General features: G+C 51.4%; 1 protein-coding gene across 1 annotated transcript in view; it reads left to right on the top strand.

Moving 5' to 3' along the window:
• Nucleotides 1–25,906, top strand: part of LOC141164679 (uncharacterized) — a 90,557-nt gene that overhangs the window by 56,453 nt on the left and 8,198 nt on the right. The window contains exons 2-10 of the mRNA XM_073650170.1: nt 5,708–5,760; nt 22,176–22,288; nt 22,636–22,710; nt 22,882–23,016; nt 23,239–23,316; nt 23,481–23,632; nt 23,810–23,864; nt 25,280–25,354; nt 25,572–25,698. Of these exons, the coding sequence (XP_073506271.1) occupies nt 5,708–5,760; nt 22,176–22,288; nt 22,636–22,710; nt 22,882–23,016; nt 23,239–23,316; nt 23,481–23,632; nt 23,810–23,864; nt 25,280–25,354; nt 25,572–25,698 (863 nt within the window). The remainder of the gene's footprint in view (nt 1–5,707; nt 5,761–22,175; nt 22,289–22,635; nt 22,711–22,881; nt 23,017–23,238; nt 23,317–23,480; nt 23,633–23,809; nt 23,865–25,279; nt 25,355–25,571; nt 25,699–25,906) is intronic.

The raw sequence follows: 25,906 nt of genomic DNA, 5'->3' as shown, positions 1-25,906 counted from the left end.
CCACGACTCCCTCGCACACGGCTCCATGACTCCCTCATACCCGGCTGATGTGTAAGTGATACATTTCCTGCAGCACAGATTCATCTCAGTAAAGTCCGGACCCTGAGATCAGGAATAGGACGGACATTTATAGGACATTTCAGAACTTTCCCAAACTCTTATGAAAAAATATTCCCCGCAAACTGCATTGAACGACTGCACCCAATTTATTATAGATTTTAGGAGTCGGAGTCTTTCCATTTTATACCAACTCCACCAAAATGGACACCGACTCCACAGCCCTGGTCTCCACAGCCCTGGTCTCCACAGCCCTGGTCTCCACAGCCCTGGTCTCCACAGCCCTGGTCTCCACAGCCCTGGTCTCCACAGCCCTGGTCTCCACAGCCCTGGTGTTATGTGGTAGAGGGGCCCTGTAGGCCGGAGGGCCCGGGTGTGAGTGCTCTTCATGCCTTAGGTCCTTGCTTTCTTAGTTCTGTGTTGGGTCCCGCGGCCTCTTCTCTGTTGCTCTTCGGACTCTGTTTCCTCTGTGTCCTGGTGATAAGCGTCTCTGCCCTCACAACCTTTCATTTCCTTATTCTCCACCTTCGCCGCCTCATTATCCGATACTTCAGTCTTATTCTCCTTAGTTCCATGTTTCTCAGCCATGAGCGACCTATGCCCGGCGTCCTCTCCTGACACTCGGCCTCCCGGTCCTAATCCACATGAACGTCTCGGATGGCCACTGAACCGCAGGACCGTTGCCAGGAAGAGTATTTGAGGAATCGAGGCTTTAATTACTACAGAACCAAAAGCAACCACATACTGGAGACAGCCCATCAGGGGCACACAAGGGGCGGCTCAGGGGCAGGCGGCGGCTCAGGGGCACACGGGGCTGACGGCAGCTCAGGGGCAGGCGGCGGCTCGGGCAGACGGCGGCTCAGGGGCAGGCGGCGGCTAAGGGGGAGAGGGCGGCTCAGGGGCACACAGGGCAGCGGCAGCTCAGGGGCAAACGGCGGCTCAGGGGCACACAGGGCAGGCGGCGGCTCAGGGGCAGGCGGCGGCTCAGGGGCAGGCGGCGGCTCAGGGGCAGACGGCGGCTCAGGGGCACACAGGGGCTCAAGGGCACACAGGGCAGACGGCAGCTCAGGGGCAGACGGCGGCTCAGGGGCACACAGGGCAGACGGCGGCTCAGGGGCAGACGGCGGCTCAGGGGCAGACGGCGGCTCAGGGGCACAAAGGGCAGACGGCGGCTCAGGGGCACACAGGGCAGACGGCAGCTCAGGGGCAGGCGGCGGCTCAGAGGCAGGCGGCGGCTAAGGGGGAGACGGCGGCTCAGGGGCACACAGGGCAGACGGCGTCTCAGGGGCAGACGGCGTCTCAGGGGCAGACGGCGTCTCAGGGGCAGACGGCGTCTCAGGGGCACACAGGGCAGACGGCAGCTCAGGGGCAGACGGCGGCTCAGGGGCAGACGGCGGCTCAAGGGCAGACGGCGGCTCAGGGGCACACAGGGCAGACGGCGGCTCAGGGGCAGACGGCGGCTCGGGCAGACGGCGGCTGAGGGGCAGACGGCGGCTCAGGGGCACACAGGGCAGACGGCGGCTCAGGGGCAGACGGCGGCTCAGGGGCACACAGGGCAGACGGCGGCTCAGGGGCACACAGGGCAGACGGCGGCTGAGGGGCAGACGGCGGCTGAGGGGCAGACGGCGGCTCAGGGGCACACAGGGCAGACGGCGGCTCAGGGGCACACAGGGCAGACGGCGGCTCAGGGGCAGGCGGCGGCTCAGGGGCAGGCGGCGGCTCAGGGGCAGGCGGCGGCTCAGGGGCAGGCGGCGGCTCAGGGGCAGACGGCGGCTCAGGGGCAGGCGGCGGCTAAGGGGGAGACGGCGGCTCAGGGGCACACAGGGCAGACGGCGGCTCAGGGGCAGACGGCGGCTCAGAGGCAGACGGCGTCTCAGGGGCAGACGGCGGGTCAGGGGCACACAGGCGTGGATCACGGATACATGGGTGGCGACTCAGGGATGCGCAGGGGTACACGGTGGCGACTCAGGGATACACATGGGCGGAAGGCGGATTAGGGGTACACAAGGGCAGCTCAGGGGTATACGTGGGCAACACGGGGGGCGCGGTTCAGGGGTCCACAGGGGCGGATTATGGACACACAGGGGGCGGCTCAGGGGCGGAGGGCGGCACGGGTAGATCACGGATACATATGGGGGCGGCTCAGGGGTACACGGGGGCGGAGGACGGCTCCAGGGTACATGGGGGTGGATCACGGATACACGGGGGATGGCTCAGGGGTACACGGGGGGACAGATCAGGGACATACAGTGGCGGCTCAAGAGTACAAGGGGCAGAGGGCGGATTAGGGGCACACGGGCAGCTCAGGGGTGCACGGGGAGCCGACCAGGTGTACACGGGGGCAGATCAGAGGTATATAGGGGCACACAGGCAGCACAGGGGTGCACGGGTGCGGCGGACATCTCACGGGTAGACGGGGGCAGATCAGAGGTACACAGGGGCAGAGGGTGGGTCAGGGGTACATGGAGGTGGCTCCGGGATGCACAGGAGTGGAGGGCGGATTACTGGTACACGGGGCAGATCAGAGGGACATGGGGGTGGAGGGCGGGTTACGCGTACAGGGGATGGCTCAGGGGTACATGGGGCGGAGGGCAGATCAAAGGTATATGAGGGTGAAGAGCAGATCAGGGATACATGGGGAGCAGATATCAGGGGTACACAAGGGCGGATCAGGGGCACATGGGACCGACGGCCCATCAGGCATACTCTACTTATCTGTTCTGCTACTAAACTATTTATTTATGGAATGAGTGGAGTGTTCTCCTCCCCACCAAAAAATAAAGTGCTACTCCCCCACCCCGTAGTCTCGCCACCATGACATAACACGAAATTACCCCTTATACTCCCACCTTCACAACGTACTCCTCTCTCTAGCACAACATGGGTAGACCCCAACACTGGAGACCCCAACACTGGAGACCCCACAGCTACCGACCACATCATACAGCACAGCCTGGTGAGACCCCAACAATGGAGACCCTATATGAGGTGGTTGTTAGTTGTGGGGTCTCCAGTGTTGGGATCTCCCCAGGCTGTGCTATAGGAGGTGGTCGGTGATTGTGGGGTCTCCAGTTTTGGAGGCCCCCAGGATGTTCTATATGAGGTGGCTGGTGGTAAGGTCTCGCAGTCTGTGCTATGAGGTGGTCAGTGGCTGTGGTGTCTCCAGTGTTGGGGTCCTCCAGGTTGTGCGGTATGAGGTGGTCGGTGAGTGTAATCTTTTGCTGGTAGGAAGGGTTGGGGGCAGCGAGGTGGGGGACTCTTGTCTTTCATGCAGCAGGCTCCTATATCCGGTGCTGGCCGTGGGACAATAGGACATTCCTGGAATATTAACATCTTCTGGCGTCTTTAAATAAAACTTCAAGTAACGATGAGATGAAGGATCCTGGAGGCAAAGTACTTAACCCCATCCCTGCCAGGCGGCTGGTGCACGGGCGTATAGAGGGGTGCTGTGGGCTGACTCTGGTCTGTATACAGCTCTCCACAGTCATCTTCATCTCTATGGTATCAGAGTATTTACTGGGCATCAAAACCACTACAACCCCAAGTATAGCCGCCTGCACATAGCCGCCAATCAGCAAACCTAAAGAGTTAATGCCATGCCGGGGCTTCTAATTACAGGAAGGAAATGACAACATGGAGAATGATGTAGAATCCCAGCAGATACCTCCTTATAGGAGTTATGCACTCACCACTGCCCGGTCATCGGGGAGTCCTGTTGGGGTGGTCGGGGAGCCCTGCCTGGTGGTCGGGGAGCCCTACAGTCCTGTCTAATGGTCGAGGAGCCCTATCTGGTGGTCAGGGAGACCTGTGGTCCTGTCTGATGGGGGCGGGGAGTCCTGTCTGATGGGGGCGGGGAGTCCTGTCTGATGGGGGCGGGGAGTCCTGTCTGGTGGGGGCGGGGAGTCCTGTCTGGTGGGGGCGGGGAGTCCTGTCTGGTGGGGGCGGGGAGTCCTGTCTGGTGGGGGCGGGGAGTCCTGTCTGGTGGGGGCGGGGAGTCCTGTCTGGTGGGGGCGGGGAGTCCTGTCTGGTGGGCGGGGGAGTCCGGTAGTCCTGCCTGATGGGAGGGGGAGCCCGGTAGTCCTGCCTGATGGGAGGGGGAGCCCGGTAGTCCTGCCTGATGGGAGGGGGAGCCCGGTAGTCCTGCCTGATGGGAGGGGGAGCCCGGTAGTCCTGCCTGATGGGAGGGGGAGCCCGGTAGTCCTGTCTGATGGTCAGCGAGCCCTGTCTGGTTGGTGGGGAGCCCTGTAGTCCTGTCCATTGGTTGGGGAGCCCTGATTGGTGGTCTGGGAGTCCTGCCCGGTGGGTGGGAGCATTGTAGACTTGTCCGGTGGTCAACAAGCCCTGTCTGGTTAGTGGGGAGCCTTGTAGTCCTGTCCAGTGGTCAGGGAGCCCTGAATGGTGGTCGGGGAGTCTTGCCCGGTGGCCGGGGAGCCTTGTAGGCTTGTCCAGTGGTCAGTGAGCCCTGTCTGGTGGTCGGGGAGCCCTATAGCCCTGCCTGGTGATCGGGAAACCCTGTCTGGTTGATGGGGAGCCCTGTAGTTCTGTCTGGTGGGCGGTGAGCCCTGTCTGGTGGGCGGGAAGCTGTCATGGGTGTGTCAGATGTGACAGACAGTCGCACTGCAGTGACTTGTAGGAGATCTCTTCGTTTGGCATAACAGACACCTTCTTAGATGTCTCACTCTAGGACCCAGCGGCTACCTCTCTCCTGCTCTAATTGACAATCAGACCTGGGTGTTTGAATACTTCTTGGTTGCTACACAGAGGTGTCAGTGATATTCACATGACCCCTTGTGAAGGCTTGGAGCAAGTGCAGTTCTTCCTCTGTGGTGCTAAGAGGACGTGTGTGCCATCTCTCTGAAGTCGACTCAAGCTAAGTTACTTCCCCTATGTCTGTCTCTCCTTGCTGTCTTTAGTTGTCAGTGGGGATCGACTAGCGCTCATCCCACCCTTCCCTATCCAGGGCCAAGCGCTAGGGAAATACAGGGATGGGTTCCTGTGTTGCGATTGGTGAGGAACCAATATAGGGACGGTAGGGGACACAGGGTGATTGCAGATCAGCCTAGGAGGTCCTTTCCCTAGTGTCTGGGCTCCCTTTCCCCATCCCTTCGTGTCGCACTTTGTCTTTCCTACACTGTGTGTGGCAGAAGCCTTGTAGTCCTGTCCAGTGGTCAGCGAGCCCTGTCTGGTGGTCGGGGAGCCCTGTAGTCCTGCCCGGTGGTCGGGGAGTCCTGCCCGGTGGTCGGGGAGTCCTGTAATCCTGTTTGATGGTCGGAAGCCATGTCTGATGGGCAGGAAGTCCTGTCTGACGGTAGGGGAGCTCTGCCCGGTGGTCGGGGAGTCCTGTAGTCCCGTCTGACGGTTGGGGAGTCCTGCCCGGTGGTCGGGAAGTCTTCACTGGATGTCACGAGTTTTGTCTGGTCAAGATGGTGATAATTTTGGGGTACACAGAAAAGAACTGAAAACAAAGAATCCAATGAGTCCTGGCTCTTGTTGATCTGTTTTTTTTATCTATCTCCTTAACGTGTCTTATACATATATGTATGTCACCCTGGTCATGGCACAGTGTCACTGGATGCATTATATGTATGTCACCCTGGTCATGGCACAGTGTCACTGGATGCATTCACATCTTCATGGTTTTTCTCCTTAGGGCTGTTTTCACTTATGAGAAGAAATGGAGCCTGAAGCTGCTGGACTCTGGAGGTGAGAAGCAGAAGACTTGTGTGTTTGTGGCTTTCCTGTTGCATCCCCCATATTTATATCAATTACCGTATTGTTTGCTGGGTTTTTCTGGATCTAGTTTTATATTTGCCCCTGAGAAGGGCACTATCTTTGGCTCCAAGGATAGTATACTATATGTAATAATACAATGGTGGCACCTCATGAACCACTGATGGAGGGGCAATGGACTGGATGTCTGCTGGTATAGAGAACTCGTCTGGCACAGCAATGCTGGAGGACTGGACGTCTGAAGGTATGGAGAGCTCCACTGGCACAGCAATGCTGGAGGACTGGAGGTCTGTGGGTATGGATAGATCTTCCACAAGTTTCTATTTGATATACCAGACTTATATTGGGCTCTCCTCTAGCAGAGCAGTGATGGAGGACTGAACGTTAGCGGGTATGGAGAGCTCCTCTAGCAGAGCAGTGATGGAGGACTGAATGTTAGCGGCTATGGAGAGCTCCTCTAGCACAGCAATGAAGGAGGACTAGAAGTCTCTGTGGGTATGGAGAGCTCCTCTAGCACAGCAATGAAGGAGGACTAGATGTCTCTGTGGGTATGGAGAGCTCCTCTAGCAGAGCAATGAAGGAGGACTAGATGTCTCTGTGGGTATGGAGGGCTCCTCTAGCAGAGCAGTGATGGAGGACTGAAAGTTAGCAGGTATGGAGAGCTCCTCTAGCAGAGCAGTGATGGAGGACTGAATGTTAGCGGCTATGGAGGGCTCCTCTAGCAGAGCAATGGAGGAGGACTAGATGTCTCTGTGGGTATGGAGGGCTCCTCTAGCAGAGCAGTGATGGAGGACTGAAAGTTAGCAGGTATGGAGAGCTCCTCTAGCAGAGCAGTGATGGAGGACTGAATGTTAGCGGCTATGGAGGGCTCCTCTAGCAGAGCAATGGAGGAGGACTAGATGTCTCTGTGGGTATGGAGAGCTCCTCTAGCAGAGCAATGAAGGAGGACTAGATGTCTCTGTGGGTATGGAGAGCTCCTCTAGCAGAGCAGTGATGGAGGACTGAATGTTAGCGTCGATGGAGAGCTCCTCTAGCAGAGCAATGAAGGAGGACTAGATGTCTCTGTGGGTATGGAGAGCTCCTCTAGCAGAGCAATGAAGGAGGACTAGATGTCTCTGTGGTTACGGAGAGCTCCTCTAGCACAGCAATGAAGGAGGACTAGATGTCTCTGTGGGTATGGAGAGCTCCTCTAGCAGAGCAATGAAGGAGGACTAGATGTCTCTGTGGGTATGGAGAGCTCCTCTAGCAGAGCAACGAAGGAGGACTAGATGTCTCTGTGGGTATGGAGAGCTCCTCTAGCAGAGAAATGAAGGAGGACTAGATGTCTCTGTGGGTATGGAGAGCTCCTCTAGCACAGCAATGAAGGAGGACTAGATGTCTCTGTGGGTATGGAGAGCTCCTCTAGCACAGCAATGAAGGAGGACTAGATGTCTCTGTGGGTATGGAGAGCTCCTCTAGCACAGCAATGAAGGAGGACTAGATGTCTCTGTGGGTATGGAGAGCTCCTCTAGCAGAGCAATGAAGGAGGACTAGTTGTCTCTGTGGGTATGGAGAGCTCCTCTAGCACAGCAATGAAGGAGGACTAGATGTCTCTGTGGGTACGGAGAGCTCCTCTAGCACAGCAATGAAGGAGGACTAGATGTCTCTGTGGGTACGGAGAGCTCCTCTAGCACAGCAATGAAGGAGGACTAGATGTCTCTGTGGGTATGGAGAGCTCCTCTAGCAGAGCAATGAAGGAGGACTAGATGTCTCTGTGGGTATGGAGAGCTCCTGTAGCAGAGCAATGAAGGAGGACTAGATGTCTCTGTGGGTATGGAGAGCTCCTCTAGCACAGCAATGAAGGAGGACTAGATGTCTCTGTGGGTATGGAGAGCTCCTCTAGCACAGCAATCAAGGAGGACTAGATGTCTCTGGGGGTATGGAGAGCTCCTCTAGCAGAGCAATGAAGGAGGACTAGATGTCTCTGTGGGTATGGAGAGCTCCTTTGGCAATGCCGAGTGCGTGTATGACAATGCGATTCTCTTGTTGGGCTCCTTAGAGTGCCTCAGTGGTGAATTTCTCGCCCAGGCCTACACTAGACGTGACACAGGGAATCCATTCTATACTGGTTTTTGGTTATAGGCCACTAACAACGAGTCTCCATTAAGCGTTTTCTGTGCGTGTTCTGGAGAAGTTGCATGACCTTCCTGCAACTCCACATCCAGAGTATGGACACTTAGAGGTCGCACAGCGGGGACCTTCAGCTATGTGTCTGTGAGAAACTGGTCACGTGTAGCTGCAGCTGGACCCCTTATGGGGTCTTCAGTGGTTGGTAACAGCTTTCTAGCATTATTGGGCGATTTTAAAGCTTAATGAAGGCACGCAGCCATGGTTTCTAGTGTTACTCCAGCTCGATTTAGTGAGTCTCCAAGAGTCTATGACCATCACCCAGCAAGTGGTCCCATCCCTTCCTGCACTGGGGATCTCTTGCTCCACGCATGGCTTTCATTAATCTCTGTGAGAATGTGCAGATAATATCTGAGATTCCCACACTGCTCCAAATAAAAAAATGTCCTCGGAAAGTTGACGAGTCTAGATGCTCCTTTGGTTATTCTCGTACATGTGGACGCTCTCTACCCACAGATGACTGTCTCCATTTACATCGCTATATGCATGAACCAAGAGGATGCTGGATCTTATCTCCTGAGAATCCAAGCCCCCCCACCTCTACGATCCATCTCATCTGTCATATATGCTTATAATAATCTGCGGGTAGACTTTTCCATCTATGCAATCCCCGGAAACTGCTCAGTATTTTCTCACATACAAGATAATAATGAGGGAAGTGGGACGTTGTTTTTCCGGGATTAAGTAGTCCTTCCCATTATAGTACAGTCCTGCAGCCTCCTGTCCTGGGAATCTTCTGGGAGGAAGGATCATGACCCCCATCCTCACTCACAGCTGGGACAGTTCACCAGTCATAGCCCCCCACCCTGCTATATAAACACCGGCGTCCCCTCCGCACATTCCACCGGGTGACTTCTGCTAATGGCCACAGTGTCCTGTAAACAACGTCTTCCTCCAATATTGCACTTCCCCGGCATTCGTGCTTCTGTCTCCTTCTGACTTATAGGAAAACAGAGAATAAAAGGAAAATTGGACATAATTTCGCACAAAACCCCAAAAATGGGCCGGACAAAATTGTTGGCACCATCAGCTTTATATTTTGTTGCACCCTCTGGCATAAATGACTGCAATCAGTCGCTTCCTATAACCATCAGCTTCTTACACCTCTCACCTGTCATCTTGGACAACTCTTATAACAAACTGCTCGAGGACTCTCATATTTGAAGGACACCTTCTCCCATCAGCAATTGTAAGATCTCTCCACCTGTGATCAATGGGATTTAGATCCAGACTCATTGCTGCCACTTCAGAACTCTCCAACGCTTTGTTTCCATCCATTTCTGGGGCTTTTTGAAGTATGTTTCGGGTCATTGTCCTGCTGGAAGACCCATGACCTAGGACGCAAACCCAGCTTTCTCACACTGGGTTCTACATTGCCATCCAAAACCATCCTTTGGTAATCTTCAGATTTCAAGATGCCTTGTACACAGTCAAGGCACCCAGTGCCAGTGGCAGCAGAACAACCCCAAAAGATCTGTGACCCTCCACCATATTTGACTGTAGGTGCTGTGTTCTTTTCTTTGTAGGCCTCATTCCGTTTTCAGTAAACAGTAGCATGATGTGCTTTACGAAACAACTCTATCTTGGTCTCATCTGTCCACAAGACACTTTCCCAGAAGGATTTTGGCTTACTCACGTACATTTTGGCAAACTGCAGTCTAGCTTTATTATGTGTCTGTGTCCATATCCAGGGAGATTAGCTGCTGCGCCATGGACTGTAAACTTCTTTTTTTTTTTTTAAACATTTCTTTTTATATATTCAATAAATAAAGATAAAGACATACAATCACAAGGCAGTAGCCATGCCGAGGTACCTACAAAGAGACAATCACTGAGGGAAGGAAATAACAACCATAGAAATTAACTGATTACTCCAATCCTACGGACTGCACAGAATAATAACATCAGGATGTGAAAATACATAGCCATAGTCGCTTAGGCTGAGAGTAGCAATCCAGACAAAAATTCTTCATGGAATTAACAAAGAAAAGAGAAGAATAAAGGGAATAATCAGAAAGGAGAACAGCAGAAGAAGAAGCTCAACAGGAGAATAAGGGGCGGCGGGGAAGGGAGAAAAGGCAATATGAAAATGTGTTCCCAGATGGGGCCCAAAGAGCGCAAAATGCTTCTCCCCGATAAAGGCCAGGTAGTCACCCAACGTTCTAGATTCCATCCAATAAAACGTTCTAGATTCCATCCAATAAAACCAAGTTATGTAGAAACGATCATTAGTGTAATTAATCGTAGCAGTGAGTTCTTCCATTAACATCACCTCATTTATTTTAGCTGGGAAGGAGTGGGGTGCCGCATCCGGGGGTAAGGGCCGGCACGGGGCCCCGCCTTGCCAGTGTTCTCCATTCCAGGGTTCCGGCCTCAGGGCATGGTGTGGTTGGGAGGCGAGACGCACCGACACTATTGAGGGGTCCCGGGACGCGGGTTCCCCAGCTCCAGCTGTTGCTAGGAGACATGGGACGCTATGTCTTCTGGTTCAGGTATGTAGTGGGAGGTTCCTTCCTCTCCGCCCCCCTCACCGCTTCCTCTGTCTCTCTGGGCAGAGGGTGGAGATTGGGATTTACCTCAGCAGTGTCAGGTGATCCATGAGAGGGATCCTTAAACCCGCCATATCCTCTTGTTCACTGCTGATCATTCAGTGGTATGGTTGGTAGTTCTTCGTGAGTGTTTCTTGGATTTGTCTCTGGTTCTGGTGTATTGTGCCCTCTTGGTCCTACATCCTTTTTATGCTCCCTTACCTTCCAAGTTTGGTTTGCTAGGTTCGTCCCTGCCTTACCTGTATAGTTTATTGGTGTGTTTGGAGACACGGGGGGGGGGGGGGGGGGTCTCCCGTGGGCATAATACTACTCAGACAACACAGGGTGAGGGTAAAACAGCGTGGCAATACTTTATTGGACCACCAAACAGACAATAAACATCTCGAACAGTCCCAGCAAATACCCAAGTTGGTGCAAAATTATAGAATCTGCCCTGCCATGTCGGGATTTCAGCTGCTGCGACTTCAGGGCTTCCAGGGCCGACTACTCCCACCTGGGGCACCCCGCTTTTGGTGGGCACCCACAGAAAGGAGGTAGCGGCAAGCTTAGTAACCTGACAGTCCATTGAGGCACGTGGCCAGTTGACCGGATGGTCCCAACCTGGCTTCTCCGTACATATCAACGGGGCCAGGTGACCGGAGGATCACAATCATGGCTTCCCCAAATGTATTCATGAGTTCCAGTGATGGTCAATGGAGCACATCTGTGTTCTTCCTGCTAGGTCAGTGGTCTCCTAAGCTGACATCCTGTAGAGTCAAATATGTGTCCCTCTTGATGGAGCCATGTGTCCTGGTTGCTGTTTTCAAGGGTCTCTCTTGGCTGTGATTTTGTAAAAATCCTCTCTCAGAAGTATAGGGGTTCTTTTTATATCCACATCTGTGGTTCATGTCATCATCCACAGGTCAGGGGGAAGGTGGTAGGGGCTCATCTCTCATTGTTTGAGCATTTAATTAATTAGCTTAGTTTGTCATCCACTGCTCTACAGGTCAACAAGCCACAAGGACTTATACAATGGTAATCAACTGTGAAGACACGGGGTCTTCTGTGGGCGTAGTACTACTCAGTACAACACAGGCTGAGGGTAAAACAGTGTGGCAATACATTATTGAACCACCAAACGGGCAATAAACACATAGAACAGCCCCAGCAAATACCCAAGATGGTATAACATTACACAGTCTTTGGCCCTGGTAGTCCCATCCAGTGGCCCCTGCTTTTGGTGGGCCCCCACAGAGAGGAGGTAGTGGCAAGGTTAGGAAGCTGACAGTCCTTCGAGGTACAAGGCCAGGAAACCCAAGGGTCCCACCCTGGCCTCTCTGAGAGTTTCCATGGGGCCAGATGACCGGCTAGCCCCAATCTGGCTTCTCCGAATGTCTCCATGAGTTCCAGGCAGCCAGAGGATCCCACCTGGCAACCCCAAACAACATATCCATGGGGCCAGGTGACTTCATCGTCCCAACTTGGTCTTCCCAAATGTATCCATGGGCTCTCTAATGGTCAATGGAGCAGATCCGTAACTTTTCAGTCAGGGCCATATACCCTTAGGCTTGAATCATGTAGAATCCAAATCTGTGTCTCTTTGGATAAAGCCATGCTACCAAGCTGATGGTCTGAAGAGAGTCTGATCTTTGATTCTCCCTGTCTCTTTCAATTCTCTGTTTCAAATTTGCCTGCTACAGGGTCATATGTTCCTTTAAATAGTTCACATTTGTTCTTCCAAGTACACATCAACAGGGCAAGGGTTAGGGAGGGTATTATTCCACAGGGCTCAGGTCTCATTGTTTGAGCCTTTGATCAATTTACATAGTTGGTATATCAGGGGGCTCTTGTAAATAAACATCTAGCTGGCCTTAGTACAATATGCAATTGGCATAGTAACAAACATCATTGTTTCAGAACAAAGAGAAGACAACATTCAGGGTTATACAAATACTGATCTGTCCTTCTTGACCCACCAAAAGAAACACACACCAGTTCTAAAGTCAACACAAACACAATAGTGCATTTCTCTTGGCTTAACAAATCTAGACGTCTGGCTGATTTAAGATTAGAAGCTGTTTCGTCACATCAACATATTAGCAAACATCATTGTTCAATGACCCTGCGTCACTGTCTTGAAAAGTTAGCACACAATAAGTTGCAGTAAATATCAACTCAAGTGTCAACATCCAGTCTGTGTTTCTTGACCAACCAAAGAAAAACTTAAAATTAAAAGTCAACATAAAAATAATAGCGGTTGTCTCCTGGCCTACTGAATTAACGGCTGCATACTTAAGATTAAATGCTGTGCCGTCACAGTGTGTTTGAACCAACTGTAGCTGGGGTGCCCAGCCACCCCGCTATTGGCTCATGGTAAGGGCTCTACAAAAGTCCCCCTCTCCTTAGTGGGAGCAGGTGAAGAGTTCACTCAGGTATTCTCTGAAGAGGGAAGCTTGGTATTACCACCACATCGGCCTTATGATTGTGATATACAGTTGATTGGGGGGGGGAGCACCCCTGCCTAAGCGTAGAATTTGTAATCTCGCAGAATCTGATAGGGTTGCTATGAGAGATTACCTTCGATAGAACATCTCCAAAGGTTTCATCCGTCCCTCAAAGTCTCCTGTGGGAGCTGGTTTCTTTGATGGTGGTTTTAGGCCATGTATTGACTATTGGGACTTGAATAAGGTCACTGTGAGAAACCAGTATCCCCTTCCTCTCATCCCCCTACTTGTTTAGCCAACTTATTGGAGCCAAGATCTTTTCTAAGTTAGATCTTATAGGGGCTTACAACCTTGTCCGTCTCAAGGCTGGGGGACAAGTGTAAGACCGCTTTTAATACGCCCAAAGGGCATTATGAGTATCTTGTCATGCCATTCTGTCTATGTAATGCCCCTGCTGTATTTCAGGCTTTAGTTAATGACATCTTTAGTGGTATTTTAGGGCCGTTCGTTATTGGGTATATTGATGATATTTTTATTTTCTCTAGAGATGTGCAGTCCCACAAGGATCATGGTGTTTGTATTTTCCGCAGTAGGCTCAAGGATGATTCGTTCTATGTTAATTTACCCAAATGTTCTTTTGAGGTGGAGGAGGTTGGGTTTCTGGGTGGGATCTTGTCGCCTGCCGGTTTTCTCATGGACCCTGCCAAGGTGGTAGCAATACGGGATTGGGTCCAACCCAAGAGCCACTTATCTAATTGTCCCAGTTTGGCCCATATTAAAATTTCATCAAATACATGTTCATCCCATCCATGCACTGACTAGCCTCTGTCTGTACTGTGCACATAGTGGCTGGCAACCAGGTCGTGCAGTGCTATGTACTCACCCTATTTACCATATTATGGCTGTATTATACAATATATGTACACTTTACGTTTTGTATCCCCCCCCCCTATTTCCTCATAGACTGTAAGCTTGCGAGGGAGTGGGGGCGGTATTGTCCCTGGGGTCTTCTTCATTCACCCACCTTCGGCCTTGTGCCTTTTTCTCTAGGAAATTCTCTTCCACAGAATTAAATTACGATGTAGGTAACTGGGAGTTGTTGGCCATTAAATGGGCCTTCGAGGAATGGAGGCATTTTTTTGGAGGGGGCCAGACATCTGTTCGTTGTCCTCACAGACAATAAAAATTCACTTTACCTGGAAAATGCCAAGAGGCTTAATCCCAGGCAGGCTAGGTGGGCCTTGTTTTTTTTTTTTACAATTTTTTTTCCATTTCTTTTATTCCTGGGTTTAAGAATACTCATGAGGATGCACTTTCTCGGAGCCTGTGCCCCTTCCAGCAAGAGGAGCTTAGTCCATCCCCTATTCTTTCCCCGAAAATGGTGGTTCCTACCATCGTCGAATGGGAAGTAGTCAAGTCACAACATATGGCCCCTACAGACACCCCGTAGGGGTTGTTTATGCCCGTTAACCTTATACAGAGCTGTCATGATTCTGTTTTGGCTGGTCACCCAGAAGTTAAGGGGACCACGCATTTGGTTAGATGTGTGTACTGGTGGCCTTCTTTACGTCAGGACGTTGAGGCGTTTGTCCAGTCCTGTGAGGTGTGCGCCAGGAGTAAAGGTACCACGGTCCGCTCAAGCTGGTAAGCTTCTCCTATCCCGGACCGACCCTGGTCACACATCTCAATGGATTTCATTACGGATCTCTCCGCCTCAGCGCAGGTATGACCGTTATTTGGGTTATTTTTGACCGGTTCTCCCGTCAGTGTCATTTAATCCCTCTTCCTCGGTTGCCTTCATCTCATGCTATGGTAAATATATTTATTAATAATGTGGTTAGGAGGAGGAATGTGCAGGACACAAGAGATGAGTCCTGTGACAACGCAGCTTTTCTTCTTAATTATGTCAGACATACTTTCTGATGGCCAAGAGCAATATACCTTTATTTTTATGTTGACTTTTTTAACCTGTTTTCATCTTTGGTTGATTAACACAGACTATTGTTTGAATAATCCTGAATGTTGACACTTGAGTTAAGATGTACTGAAACTTATTGTCTGCAAATCTTGCATGATAGGGTCATGGAGCAATACTGTTTGATAATATGCTGATTACGTATTATGCCAGCCCAGGGAGTTGTTGATTTGCCGAGCAATGGAGGACAAACTATGCAAATTGATTAAATGCTCAAACAATGAGTCATGAGCTCCTTCCACCTTCATCCCTGACCCTTGACCTGTGAATGATGGCTGCAAGGACAATTGTGATCTATAAAAAGGGGTCTCTGCCTCCAGTCAGTGTCATTCTACAGCATATCGGCTTAGGAGGAATGCAGATCGGCTCCATTGACCATTGCTGAACCCTCAGAGACATCTTGAAGAATCCAGGTTGGGACAATCGGGTCACCTGGCCCCAGACCTAACTCCTCTCGGCTAGTTTCCTAAGCTTGTTATTACCTCCTCTCTTTGGGGCCCCACCAAAAGCGGGGTGCCACTGGTGGGGGTAGCTGGCCCTGGAAGCCCTAAAATCGCAGCTACTTTATTCCCGGCGGGCCAGCGGAAGGGTGAGGACTCTGTAACTTGCACCATCTTGGGTACTTGCTGGGACTGTTTTATCTGTTAATTGTCCGCTTTGTGGTTCAATAAAGCAATGCCACACTGTTTTACCCACACCCTGTGTTGTCTGAGTAGTGTTACGCCCACGGAAGACCCCGTGTCTTCACAAGGCCTTAGACGAGCAGCTTCCAAAAAAAGTCCCTGTGAATGTAACAGACACGAAAGATGAGGAGCTTCTAAAAAAAAGTTCCCAGAATCTGCAGGACATGACAGGATGAGGTCTCAGACGTGCAGCTTCCAAAAAAGTCCCTGGAAATGTTCAGGACATGAGAGATGACGGCCTCATGTGAGGAGCATCCAAAAAAAAAGTCCCTGGGAATATCTAGGACACAAGAGATGAGACCCCAGACTAAGAGCATTCAAAAAAAGTCTCCGGGGATGCCCCGGACATGAGAGATGAGACCTCAGACGAAGAGCATCCAAAAAAGTCTATGAGAATGTGGTCCTTCATGGAACTGACGAGGGAACATGCAGTGGAGCAAGGGGCTGGGGGAAAATGCATGGTGAGGCGGTGAGGGACAGGGAGGGAACAGTACGAGGCAGGAAGGTAACATGCGGAAGAGTACGAGGCAGGAAGGTAACATGCGGAAGAGTACGAGGCAGGAAGGTGGCGCGCGGCAAGGAGGGAACGTACACAGATGTCGTCACCTCATCCGTTGCCCACTCACCTAAAATACCAAAGGTCTTCACACAAGAGTCTGGGAGAGACCACCTCCCCAGTGTTGTCACGAGGGTCTTTTGAGAAGCGCTGTGGATGGCTCCTGCTTACCACTGGGGTCCGTAATCTTGTACGGCCCGAAGGACTGTAACAGTTAGCCGCACTCATTGGGTTGTCGGGTCACAGCTTCAATGGAAGGTTTCGTCCACCTGTACCGAGGTGCAGGGACTTCTCTGTTGGCCATGTTCACTGATGGATCCCAGCCATGATAGCACCTTATAATTAGTGGATCTCTGGGTGGAGAGGGGTAGTTGCTTCTTCTTGACCTGGTGGTTGTAGAGATCTGGTGCTCATGTGTATGTGGACTCTGTGGGATCTCCTCCAGGATTGTCTCTGTGTAACGGATAGATTTATAATGGCCGCTTCCATGAAATACCCCATAATGACATGATAGTTTACAATAATGAAGAGCCGGAGCGCTCAGCACCACGGCTGTGTTCTACATCAAGATCAGCCGCCAAGTCCCCTTCATTCCCTGAGGAGCTGCCCGGACATTAACCATTTACTGTACAAGATCGCTGATGTTCCCGACAGGTGGAGAAGAGCAGGCAAGAAGGACGGCGGTGATCAGTGCTGGTGGGGAGCGGAGAACCCCGACCAACCCTGTCTATTATGTGTTACACACGGAGCCATCACATCCTGCACACCACGTTCATCACCATTACATCCCTGGGGAGGACTGACCCTGTTGGTCAAACCGGGGAGTGCGCTGTAATACCGGCTGTAGGACAGAATAAATGTGTGCACCAAGGCCGAGAAGTGCACGCGTGTGTGATGTATGGAGGGTGTATTATGGAGGCGTGTGTGATGTATGGAGGGTGTATTATGGAGGCGTGTGATGTATGGAGGGTGTATTATGGAGGCGTGTGATGTATGGAGGGTGTATTATGGAGGTGTGTGATGTATGGAGGGTGTATTATGGAGGTGTGTGATGTATGGAGGGTGTATTATGAAGGGTGTATTACGGAGGAGTGTGATGTATGGAGGGTGTATTATGAAGGGTGTATTATGGAGGCGTGTGATGTATGGAGGGTGTATTATGGAGGCGTGTGATGTATGGAGGGTGTATTATGGAGGCGTGTGATGTATGGAGGGTGTATTATGGAGGTGTGTGATGTATGGAGGGTGTATTATGGAGGTGTGTGATGTATGGAGGGTGTATTATGGAGGTGTGTGATGTATGGAGGGTGTATTATGAAGGGTGTATTACGGAGGAGTGTGATGTATGGAGGGTGTATTGTGGAGATGTGTGATGTATGGAGGGTGTATTGTGGAGATGTGTGATGTATGGAGGGTGTATTGTGGAGATGTGTGATGTATGGAGGGTGTATTGTGGAGGCGTGTGATGTATGGAGGGTGTATTATGGAGATGTGTGATGTATGGGGGTGTATTGTGGAGGCGTGTGATGTATGGAGGGTGTATTATGGAGGCGTGTGATGTATGGAGGGTGTATTGTGGAGATGTGTGATGTATGGAGGGTGTATTGTGGAGGCGTGTGATGTATGGAGGGTGTATTGTGGAGATGTGTGATGTATGGAGGGTGTATTGTGGAGGCGTGTGATGTATGGAGGGTGTATTGTGGAGATGTGTGATGTATGGAGGGTGTATTGTGCAGGCGTGTGATGTATGGAGGGTGTATTGTGGAGATGTGTGATGTATGGAGGGTGTATTGTGGAGGCGTGTGATGTATGGAGGGTGTATTGTGGAGGCGTGTAATGTATGGAGGGTGTATTGTGGAGGCGTGTGATGTATGGAGGGTGTATTGTGGAGGCGTGTGATGTATGGAGGGTGTATTGTGGAGGCGTGTGATGTATGGAGGGTGTATTATGGAGGCGTGTAATGTATGGAGGGTGTATTGTGGAGGCGTGTGATGTATGGAGGGTGTATTGTGGAGGCGTGTGATGTATGGAGGGTGTATTATGGAGGCGTGTGATGTATGGAGGGTGTATTATGGAGGCTTGTGATGTATGGAGGGTGTATTGTGGAGATGTGTGATATATGGAGGGTGTATTGTGGAGATGTGTGATGTATGGAGGGTGTATTGTGGAGGCGTGTGATGTATGGAGGGTGTATTATGGAGGCTTGTGATGTATGGAGGGTGTATTGTGGAGATGTGTGATGTATGGAGGGTGTATTGTGGAGATGTGTGATGTATGGAGGGTGTATTGTGGAGGCGTGTGATGTATGGGGGTGTATTGTGGAGGCGTGTGATGTATGGGGGTGTATTGTGGAGGCGTGTGATGTATGGAGGGTGTATTGTGGAGGCGTGTGATGTATGGAGGGTGTATTGTGGAGGCTTGTGATGTATGGAGGGTGTATTGTGGAGGCTTGTGATGTATGGAGGGTGTATTGTGGAGGTGTGTGATATATGGAGGGTGTATTGTGGAGGTGTGTGATGTATAGAGGGTGTATTATGGAGGCGTGTGATGTATGGGGGTGTATTGTGGAGGCGTGTGATGTATGGAGGGTGTATTGTGGAGGCGTGTGATGTATGGAGGGTGTATTGTGGAGGCGTGTGATGTATGGAGGGTGTATTGTGGAGGCGTGTGATGTATGGGGGTGTATTGTGGAGGCGTGTGATGTATGGGGGTGTATTGTGGAGGCGTGTGATGTATGGGGGTGTATTGTGGAGGCGTGTGATGTATGGAGGGTGTATTGTGGAGGCGTGTGATGTATGGAGGGTGTATTGTGGAGGCGTGTGATGTATGGAGGGTGTATTGTGGAGGCGTGTGATGTATGGAGGGTGTATTGTGGAGGCGTGTGATGTATGGAGGGTGTATTGTGGAGGCGTGTGATGTATGGGGGTGTATTGTGGAGGCGTGTGATGTATGGGGGTGTATTGTGGAGGCGTGTGATGTATGGGGGTGTATTGTGGAGGCGTGTGATGTATGGAGGGTGTATTGTGGAGGCGTGTGATGTATGGAGGGTGTATTGTGGAGGCTTGTGATGTATGGAGGGTGTATTGTGGAGGCTTGTGATGTATGGAGGGTGTATTGTGGAGGTGTGTGATATATGGAGGGTGTATTATGGAGGCGTGTGATGTATGGGGGTGTATTGTGGAGGCGTGTGATGTATGGAGGGTGTATTGTGGAGGCGTGTGATGTATGGAGGGTGTATTGTGGAGGCGTGTGATGTATGGAGGGTGTATTGTGGAGGCGTGTGATGTATGGGGGTGTATTGTGGAGGCGTGTGATGTATGGGGGTGTATTGTGGAGGCGTGTGATGTATGGAGGGTGTATTGTGGAGGCGTGTGATGTATGGAGGGTGTATTGTGGAGGCTTGTGATGTATGGAGGGTGTATTGTGGAGGCGTGTGATGTATGGAGGGTGTATTGTGGAGGCGTGTGATGTATGGAGGGTGTATTATGGAGGCTTGTGATGTATAGAGGGTGTATTGTGGAGGCTTGTGATGTATGGAGGGTGTATTGTGGAGGCGTGTGATGTATGGAGGGTGTATTATGGAGGCGTGTAATGTATGGAGGGTGTATTGTGGAGGCGTGTGATGTATGGAGGGTGTATTGTGGAGATGTGTGATGTATAGAGGGTGTATTATGGAGGCGTGTGATGTATGGAGGGTGTATTATGGAGGCTTGTGATGTATGGAGGGTGTATTGTGGAGATGTGTGATGTATGGAGGGTGTATTGTGGAGGCGTGTGATGTATGGAGGGTGTATTGTGGAGATGCGTGATGTATGGAGGGTGTATTGTGGAGGCGTGTAATGTATGGAGGGTGTATTGTGGAGATGTGTGATGTATGGAGGGTGTATTATGGAGATGTGTGATGTATGGAGGGTGTATTATGGAGGCGTGTGATGTATGGAGGGTGTATTGTGGAGGCGTGTGATGTATGGAGGGTGTATTGTGGAGATGTGTGATGTATGGAGGGTGTATTGTGGAGATGCGTGATGTATGGAGGGTGTATTGTGGAGGCGTGTAATGTATGGAGGGTGTATTGTGGAGGCGTGTGATGTATGGAGGGTGTATTATGGAGATGTGTGATGTATGGAGGGTGTATTATGGAGGCGTGTGATGTATGGAGGGTGTATTGTGGAGGCGTGTGATGTATGGAGGGTGTATTGTGGAGATGTGTGATGTATGGAGGGTGTATTGTGGAGGCGTGTGATGTATGGAGGGTGTATTATGGAGGCGTGTGATGTATGGAGGGTGTATTGTGGAGATGTGTGATGTATGGAGGGTGTATTATGGAGGCGTGTGATATATGGAGGGTGTATTGTGGAGGCGTGTGATGTATGGAGGGTGTATTGTGGAGATGTGTGATGTATGGAGGGTGTATTGTGGAGGCGTGTGATGTATGGAGGGTGTATTATGGAGGCGTGTGATGTATGGAGGGTGTATTGTGGAGATGTGTGATGTATGGAGGGTGTATTGTGGAGGCGTGTGATGTATGGAGGGTGTATTGTGGAGGTGTGTGATGTATGGAGGGTGTATTGTGGAGATGTGTGATGTATGGAGGGTGTATTATGGAGGCGTGTGATATATGGAGGGTGTATTGTGGAGGCGTGTGATGTATGGAGGGTGTATTGTGGAGATGTGTGATGTATGGAGGGTGTATTGTGGAGGTGTGTGATGTATGGAGGGTGTATTGTGGAGATGTGTGATGTATGGAGGGTGTATTGTGGAGATGTGTGATGTATGGAGGGTGTATTGTGGAGATGTGTGATGTATGGAGGGTGTATTGTGGAGATGTGTGATGTATGGAGGGTGTATTGTGGAGATGTGTGATGTATGGAGGGTGTATTATGGAGGCGTGTGATATATGGAGGGTGTATTGTGGAGGCGTGTGATGTATGGAGGGTGTATTGTGGAGATGTGTGATGTATGGAGGGTGTATTGTGGAGGTGTGTGATGTATGGAGGGTGTATTGTGGAGATGTGTGATGTATGGAGGGTGTATTGTGGAGATGTGTGATGTATGGAGGGTGTATTGTGGAGATGTGTGATGTATGGAGGGTGTATTGTGGAGATGTGTGATGTATGGAGGGTGTATTGTGGAGATGTGTGATGTATGGAGGGTGTATTGTGGAGATGTGTGATGTATGGAGGGTGTATTGTGGAGGCGTGTGATGTATGGGGGTGTATTGTGGAGGCGTGTGATGTATGGAGGGTGTATTGTGGAGGCGTGTGATGTATGGAGGGTGTATTGTGGAGACGTGTGATGTATGGAGGGTGTATTATGGAGACGTGTGATGTATGGAGGGTGTATTGTGGAGGCGTGTGATGTATGGGGGTGTATTGTGGAGGCGTGTGATGTATGGAGGGTGTATTGTGGAGGCGTGTGATGTATGGAGGGTGTATTGTGGAGGCGTGTGATGTATGGAGGGTGTATTGTGGAGGCGTGTGATGTATGGAGGGTGTATTGTGGAGATGTGTGATGTATGGAGGGTGTATTGTGGAGATGTGTGATGTATGGAGGGTGTATTGTGGAGATGTGTGATGTATGGAGGGTGTATTATGGAGGCGTGTGATGTATGGAGGGTGTATTATGGAGATGTGTGATGTATGGAGGGTGTATTGTGGAGGCGTGTGATGTATGGAGGGTGTATTGTGGAGGCGTGTGATGTATGGAGGGTGTATTGTGGAGGCGTGTGATGTATGGAGGGTGTATTGTGCAGGCGTGTGATGTATGGAGGGTGTATTGTGCAGGCGTGTGATGTATGGAGGGTGTATTGTGGAGGCGTGTGATGTATGGAGGGTGTATTGTGGAGATGTGTGATGTATGGAGGGTGTATTGTGGAGATGTGTGATGTATGGGGGTGTATTATGGAGGTGTGTGATGTATGGAAGGTGTATTGTGGAGGGTGTTTTATGGAGGTGTGTGATCTATGTGATGTTTTACGGTGGGGTCTTCTCCTGATCTTAATGGCTATCGCCCAGTAACATACGTGTTATCTTGCAGTGGGAGGTCTGGATGAACTGACCAGGAGATTCAGTAAGAACCTCGTCCAGTATGGGCTGTGCCGAGTCAATGACCCCAATACCGGGGTGCAGCGGGTCGTCCTCATTCACTGGGTACGTACCCCATACATGTGTGCTCCAGAACATAGACCACTCACCACAGGTAGTGAACTCCAACTGTGACCAACCACAACTTGTTGCCTGTGTTCTTCTTGTGTACCCCAAACACTAGTCCCACTGCATGCACCCCAATATTGACGTACATCATGTGGGTCTATAGCCTGGATCATGAGGAGCCCAAGACCCGACCTCCATGACAGGAAGTTGGGATGAGAGTGGTGGTCATGTGGATAGAATTAGCATGATGGAGGTTGCGGTTGGTGGTTCTGAGTGACACAGTGGGGGGCATTGATAGTGGGGTCTCCACCCTCACGCATGCCTATGGTTTCTGTGCTCGGCAGGTCGGGGATAACGTGGATGCCTCTCGGAGAGAAGTCACCTCTCAGCATCTTCCTTCCATCCGCAGATTCTTCAAGGTGAGGTTCTTCAGTATTTGGTGGGCTCTAGGGTAGCGACCCATCATGGCAGATGAGTGGTGGACACTGAGGTCTGATGTTCTCCTTGATTGCTTTGTTGTGATTTTCGTCCTGAATGTGAGGTTCTACCTTCCTGGCTGACCCCATCCTGTCTTCTTTCTGCTCCTTTAGGAGGCAAATGTGCTACTGGGCGCCCAGAAGGTTGAGGATGTCACCCAGGAGCAGGTTGCACAGGCTCTGAGCCGGGTACCACCACCTGCAAGGGCTTTCCAGAGACCCCGGATCCCCGGTTCTCGTGAGGTGGTGGTAAGTCCTGCTTTGGTTGAACTGATCAGACTAAAGGGATTACTAAGGGGACTGGTGGGACTAGTTGGACTGGTGGGACTAGTTTGGACTGGTGGGACTAGTTTGGACTGTTGGGACTAGTTGGACTGGTAGGAAACCTTGGACTGGTGGGACTAGTTAGACTGGTGGGATGGCATCTCGGGATGCTTTATGGAGTAGTTTCTGATAAAATGCTGTATTCAGGGTACAAACTACATGAAGACGAACCCGGCGGCCGAAATGAAGATCAGCAGGAGGGAGGCGTTCTGGCAGAGGTCAGAGGTGAGTGTCCGTGGATGGGATCGGGCCACTCCTGGGAGGACTCTGGGGCCGTAGAGTCCTTGTATCAACCAATATAGAAGAAGGTGAACCCATCCTTGTACTGTGCCCCTGATGGGGTGACCCAGTGACCCTATTATACAGAGGTGACACTGATTGCTGTGCAGAGAGAAGAGGAGCGGAGGAAGGAGATGGAGCGGATGAGGCTGCAAGAAGAGCGGCTTAGCCTCGAGCGAGACCGGATCCAGAGAGAGAGGCTGGAGGAAGAGGAGCGAGATCGCCGCATCCAGGAGAAGGAGAGGCTGGTGGAGGAGCAGAGGTAACTGCTGGGATAGCGGATATAACCACTTGTGATACAGCATCTGATCATGGGTAATACTGTATCTAATCTTACCATGATTTATAGCATATCCACTGTATCTAATCCTATCACATTTAATATTGTGTCATGGTGGGGTTCCTGGATTGATCAGCATTGCCCCCTGTATCTGTATAGGAAGGAGCAGGCAAGGACGGAGGCCGAGCGCCGGAGGCTTGAGAAGGAGAGATGGGTGAGAGGAGGATCTAAGACGGGCAGATTCACTGTTGCCCCTATTCTCTCTCTCCTCCAACAAATTTCACTATGCCTATCAAACTAAGGGGTTTCCCGCTCTCCTTCTGCAGGGGCTCTTACTTTTTGGACATATTTCTCTGTCCTACCCTTCTCATGGAGTTTCCCACTCTCCATCTGCATGGACTCTTTCCTCCTGTAAACATCTTTCTGTCCTGCCCCTCCTGTGGGGTTTCCATCTCTCTAGCAGGGCTCTTACCTACTGTACAGATTTCGTCAAGTCTTCCCACCTGTAGGGTTTTCCCCTCTCTCCACCTGTAGGGTTTCCCCTCTCTCCACCTGTAGGGTTTTCCCCTCTCTCCACCTGTAGGGTTTTCCCCTCTCTCCACCTGTAGGGTTTTCCCCTCTCTCCACCTGTAGGGTTTTCCCCTCTCTCCACCTGTAGGGTTTCCCCTCTCTCCACCTGTAGGGTTTTCCCCTCTCTCCACCTGTAGGGTTTTCCCCTCTCTCCACCTGTAGGGTTTTCCCCTCTCTCCACCTGTAGGGTTTCCCCTCTCTCCACCTGTAGGGGCTTTTTACTATCTGTGCACATCTCTCTGTCCTGCCTCTCCTGCAGTGTTTATCTCCTCCTGCAGGGGCTCTACTGCCTGTGCACATTTCTTCATGCATTTCCTCTCTTCCCCTGCAGGGGCTTTTACTGCCTTTCACATCTCTCTGTCGTGGCCTTCCTGTGGGGTTTCCCTCTCTCCTCCTTCAGGGGCTCTTTCCTTCTGTACATAGCTCTCTTTCTAAGCTTCCCCACTGGCCATTGCCAATTGCCTTTTCCTTCTGTACACATTTCTCCATGTTTCACCATAAGGGATTCACTCTCCTCCTTCAGGGGCTCTTTCCTTCTGTACATAGCTCTCTGACCTGCCCCTCCCATGGGGTTTCCCTCTCTCCTCCTTCAGGGACTCTTTCCTTCTGTACACAGCTCTCTGACCTGCCCCTCCCATGGGGTTTCCCGCTTTCCTCCTTCAGGGGCTCTTTCCTTCTGTACACAGCTCTCTGACCTGCCCCTCCCATGGGGTTTCCCTCTTTCCTCCTTCAGGGGCTCTTTCCTTCTGTACACAGCTCTCTGACCTGCCCCTCCCATGGGGTTTCCCTCTTTCCTCCTTCAGGGGCTCTTTCCTTCTCTTCTGTACACAGCTCTCTGACCTGCCCCTCCCATGGGGTTTCCCTCTCTCCTCCTTCACGGGCTGTTTCCTTCTGTGCATAGCTCTCTGACCTGCCCCTCCCATGGGGTTTCCCACTCTCCTCCTTCAGGAGCTCTTTCCTTCTGTACACATATCTTTATCTTGCACTGTTTCCTTCGCTTCTTCAGGAGCTCTTACCTCCCACCATGGGACTGATGTGGAAGGTTGGTTTATGTTGCAGGCTCAGCAGCAGAAGGAATACGAGGAGGAGTTGAAGGGCCGCTTTAGGCGCAGTCAGTCTATTGAGATGGCCGCGGTGAGTGACTCCAGAGTTAAGCCCTTCCCCACTCTATATGGTGACAGCAGATCCTCATCGATCACCCCACCCAATACAGAATGAGGAGATCATCCCGCTGTATCTAATTTCTGTTACTATATGGTGCCATAACAGGTGTGCAGCACACATCCCCCACCATCTCTGCAGTTAATCAGGGTGGACATGAACCATGGTATTGTCCATAATATCCCCACAGGAAGCTGCTGCTCTGGTGTCCGGCCGATCGTTGCACCCTCGGGACTTCTTTCGTCAGAATGACCGTTCTGTGTCCACCTCCTTCTCTCCTCCATCCACACCCAGCTCCCCATCGAAAGCCTCCTCAGGTGAGTACCACGAAAGTGCTACATGTGTGACATCACATATGACATCACATAATGAACGGGCAGGTGATGCTGGTTCATGTGACTATAGAGACCCCTGCGCTCCACAGCAAAGAGAAGTGTGACCCTTGTGTACCCTCCTCCGTTGGCCACCATAGTGATACTTAAAGAGAAGGAGGGCCATCGTGGGGGAGGGGATAAGTTGCCCTCC

The sequence above is a fragment of the Phyllobates terribilis genome, unplaced genomic scaffold (assembly GCF_046119375.1).
Source record: "Phyllobates terribilis strain yellow unplaced genomic scaffold, ASM4611937v1 Scaffold_1__5_contigs__length_1240528914, whole genome shotgun sequence".
Classification (NCBI taxonomy): Eukaryota; Metazoa; Chordata; class Amphibia; order Anura; family Dendrobatidae; genus Phyllobates; species Phyllobates terribilis.
The sequence above is the reverse complement of the archived record's forward strand: the minus strand, read 5'-3'. Positions and strand labels throughout refer to the sequence as shown.